At 34.2% G+C, this 3,974-nt stretch overlaps 1 protein-coding gene across 1 annotated transcript in view; it reads right to left on the bottom strand.

Annotated features, from left to right (window-relative positions):
* Positions 1-200: 200 nt before the first annotated feature.
* Positions 201-3,974, bottom strand: part of LOC106945077 (structural maintenance of chromosomes flexible hinge domain-containing protein 1-like) — a 41,131-nt gene continuing 37,357 nt past the window's right edge. Inside the window, exons 41-49 of the mRNA XM_015028508.1 lie at positions 3,799-3,955; positions 3,488-3,573; positions 3,273-3,392; positions 3,019-3,200; positions 2,023-2,147; positions 1,758-1,828; positions 1,516-1,687; positions 972-1,127; positions 201-897 (exon numbers count right to left, since the gene is read on the bottom strand). Coding sequence (XP_014883994.1) covers positions 773-897; positions 972-1,127; positions 1,516-1,687; positions 1,758-1,828; positions 2,023-2,147; positions 3,019-3,200; positions 3,273-3,392; positions 3,488-3,573; positions 3,799-3,955 — 1,194 coding nt within the window. The 3' untranslated portion in view covers positions 201-772. The remainder of the gene's footprint in view (positions 898-971; positions 1,128-1,515; positions 1,688-1,757; positions 1,829-2,022; positions 2,148-3,018; positions 3,201-3,272; positions 3,393-3,487; positions 3,574-3,798; positions 3,956-3,974) is intronic.

Here is a 3,974-nt window from a genome sequence, read left to right on the forward strand (position 1 = left end):
AAAAAAAGAAAACTAGTTTTTTAAAATTTTTTTTATTTTAAAAAAAAAAAAAAAAAAAAAAAAAAAAAAAATATATATATATATATATATATATATATAGGCTTAGGATTTAAAATCAATCACCTTCAAGTAGGGATGATAGAGATTAAGATACATATATTTTGTAATATTTTTTTAAGTAAAAAATGAAACGCGTGAAGCGTGTCGTATTGAAGTTTTATTTCAAATTGTTCAAGAATTTAAAATGAAATCAAAGGGCATAGAGTCAATTTATATCACATTCATCATGTTGATTTAAGTTATAAAAAAGCTACATATATCAAAAAGAAATTAAAAGAAATTAGACTTTGTAATTTATCATTTTATTGATGAGGAATTAGCTTTATAATATGATGGAAAGATCAAAAAAGTAGATGTTGCATAATATTGCCCGTTAACAGACGTAAAACAATAAAATTGTCATTTAAAAGAAAAATGTAAGTGCCAGACCTTGACATTTCAGGGATAAAAACAGAGATGAACTATAAGGAACTTGTAAAAATGACACAGAGAATTAAATATGCATCAGTGTCTGCTGTAAGGTTGTTAAGGTTAAAGGTATCATACAGAAAATAAAAACAAGTCCAAAAACTAGAATAAGCAAAAGCTTCTTAAAGGTAATTTACTGAACATTTTTGACTTTTTTCAAAAAACATTAAAAAGGAGGGAGTTGACAACTCATTGTAATAATAGTAATAAAAATATGCTTTTTGTCAAAATTCAAAGTTAAACTTTAGTTCATTTCAGAAAATGATCCTGGCTCATCCACAGATCCCCGTCTTTGACGCTTTGAAGCGATGCCAGGTGACTCCTCAGAGTTTCCAGAAGCACGTTTTCCTGCTCTCACTGGTACTGATGCTTCAGAGAAAACAGAAAACTGTTATTTTAAATTAATTCAAAAATAAGAAAAATAAAACAAATAGAAAACATACCAAGTTGTTTGTTAATCTTTTCTAGTTCCTTAGTCATGGCATCCTTCTCTTTTTCTTTTTGGAGAATTTCACTGAACCATTTTGTGGAATGGTCATTATGATCCTTTTCTGCTTTTTCTATTTCTTCCACTGCTGCACAGTACCGATGAAGTACATCTACCATAAAAAAAGAATAACTAAATGTTCTATACACAAACACATAATATAACCAGTTCAGAATCCTGATTCTCATCATTGTCTGCCGTTTTAGTCTAGATTTGCTGCTAATTAAAAAATCCATGACACAATTTTTGGCTAATTTCAGCTGGAAACTCCGGCTTAACTCTAGATTATATACAGAGAAGTCCATTGTCAGATTAGTGACTGCATTAATAACACCTGGCAGCTGCCATTCCTAAATCTTATGGAAGAAACAAGGGTATACAAACCTAGACAAACAAGATCCTTATTGGTTAATTAGTGACAATAGTAAATATTAACCTAATAAATATTTCAACACAAGATGAATAAAAATGATTTCACATGAGACTGAAAAAGCTGTCACCTATTTGTTCCTTCAGTTCTTCGTAATTGTCTGGTAGAGGAGCTCCAAACACATTTTTCAGTCTGTCAATCGGTGGCGCTCTGTTCTGTGAACCTCCAAATTTGCCCTTGGCACTGACTCTTTCCCCAGTTCGGGTCAATATGGTGGGGCACTGTATACGATTCTCCACAAGCTGCAAAAGACAATCTATTTATCTGCTTGCTAGTTAACATGTCAGAATCCTGTCAGCTAAAACCCCTCACCGCCTTTCTGTAGTTGGTGGCTGAGATTAAGTCATCCATCAGAATCGTGTCGCCAAGGAGGTTTTTAAACACTGGCAAAGAAAACAAGAGGGAAGCTTTCAAATATGTGAAGATTTACCCAAAACCCTGCCAGAGTGACAGAGTAATGTGGAAAATACACAAACAACAAACAGAGATACTTGGAAAAAATCTCAAAATTGAAAAAACTGAAAAAATATTCTAAGCCATAAACAAGAGAAATTTGAATCAAGAGGAAAGTAATCACCTTTTATCAGGTTATTGCGATCACAACTCAGCTGTTTGTCACGATAAATCAGGTGTTTCCTGGCAAAAGTTGGGTTTCCAGAAGGTTTAAAAAGTTCTTGCCGGTTACTTATATGTGGCAGGGGTCTATAAGATATGGTAAATAAAAAAAAAATCCAAAAGAAGGAAATATGAATTTACAGTACTGCAAAATGGATTCTCATTGTCAACTTTGCATAAAAAGGCACAAGCAGATTTAGCAATTTTAGAAAAATGCCTATATTTTATTTAACCAATCATTTAACCTTATGTCAGATCATATTTCCAGAAATCAATTACATTTTATTTTGCTATAACTCAATGGTGCCCAAAGTCGGTCTTCAAGGGTCAGCATCCTGGTCTCTCCCTGGTTTAACTCACCTGGATCAAATGATGGCTCGTTAGAAGGCCTAAGAAGAACAATGACATGCTGAGGAAGTTGTTACTTCCACCAGAGAAAGAACTAAAACATGCAGGATGCCGGCCCTCAACGACCGACTTTAGGCACCACGGCTGTAACTGATTTGAATCTTAGGCTGTTTAGTCATTATCAATAATCTTTTACAAAATAGAAATTGCATATTCAGATCAGAAAACAAATTTACAAAAAATAACCACATCCTCGTGAAAAACAGGCACCAAGTGCTCAGTCACAAAATGTCTTATTAATCAAAACAGATTAATTGTAGGTTACACTTCCACCAAGTAGAACAGGTCAGTCTGCAGAGGATAATTTTTTCCCCCAGACTTTGTCTCCCTCTTGTGGCAATAACAAAAGTGATGCTAATGTATGTCCTATTTGTATTTACAGGAAAATTGATGATTCAGAAAAAGCACTTGTCAAATAATTGTAGGAAAATATTACAAAAACTTCTAAAAACACCCAAAAAATAATTCTTAGAATGAACCAAAATATTTGTTACAGTTTTCAGGAGATTCAAACAATTTTTTTTTTTGGTTTTACAAAATATTGTTGTACCTGTCTTCCTGATACACAAACATACTGTCGAGGGCCATGACCTGCTGATTCCCCTGTGTGTCTTCATAATGTTTCTGAGCTGCTTCTGTCGTTGTGGTGATGATGCAGTCCATGTCTCCCTGCAATTGCCAGGAGATGACCCTTGCAATATCATCATCAGCAACAAAGGCCAGTTCACCAACCTGCAATCAGCAAGACAAAGCCTGTAAACACGGACCTCAGAACAGAAATACGGCTTTGAAAGTTCTCATCACCATTTCAAGAATGTCAGGACCGCTGAAATTTCTATGAATGGAAAAGATTCTTCTTGGAGTTTTCTCTATTGTTTCCAATTCGGATGTCTTCTGCTCTAAGCATCTTTTACTATCTGTGATCTGAAAAAGTTGAATATACATGAACGCCATCTTGAAAAAACGAAATGACAGCAACTTAAAGAGAAAAACAAAAGTAAAAGTTCTCCAAAACGTACTGATAATGGGTGTTCTGTTCTTATGCCTCTTTCATTCAGCTCATTTCTCAGAGAAACTTCTTTCTTAGTTGAGTCTTTGACGTTATCTAGAGTGAGAAGAGTATATTAAGCTGTAAACTACACAGAAACAGGGAACATAAGTGATAAATGGGGCAGAGAGGAATGTTGACAACATTTTAGTTCAGAAAATCAAGAATCAATCCCAAGCTGGGATTTGAACCCAGGACCTCCTTGTGGCAAAGCAACAGAGCTCAGCATGTAACCCACACAGAGAAACAGTAAACTGCAAATATCACAAACAGAAGTCTTACTTTTGAGCAAATCCTTTTCATTGCGAATTTTATCAAATAATTTATCACATTCTTTTACAGACTCAGTCAGTTCATCCTTCTTCTTCATCAGTTCAACTTTTTTTTGTTGGTTCTCAGTATCTAAAAGATCAACAAGAAGGCAAAAGTCTTCAGGACAAAGAATGTATACACCAAAA

Source organism: Poecilia latipinna, unplaced genomic scaffold, assembly GCF_001443285.1.
Source record: "Poecilia latipinna isolate Pla-1442-1.1 unplaced genomic scaffold, P_latipinna-1.0 Scaffold127, whole genome shotgun sequence".
Taxonomy (NCBI): Eukaryota; Metazoa; Chordata; class Actinopteri; order Cyprinodontiformes; family Poeciliidae; genus Poecilia; species Poecilia latipinna.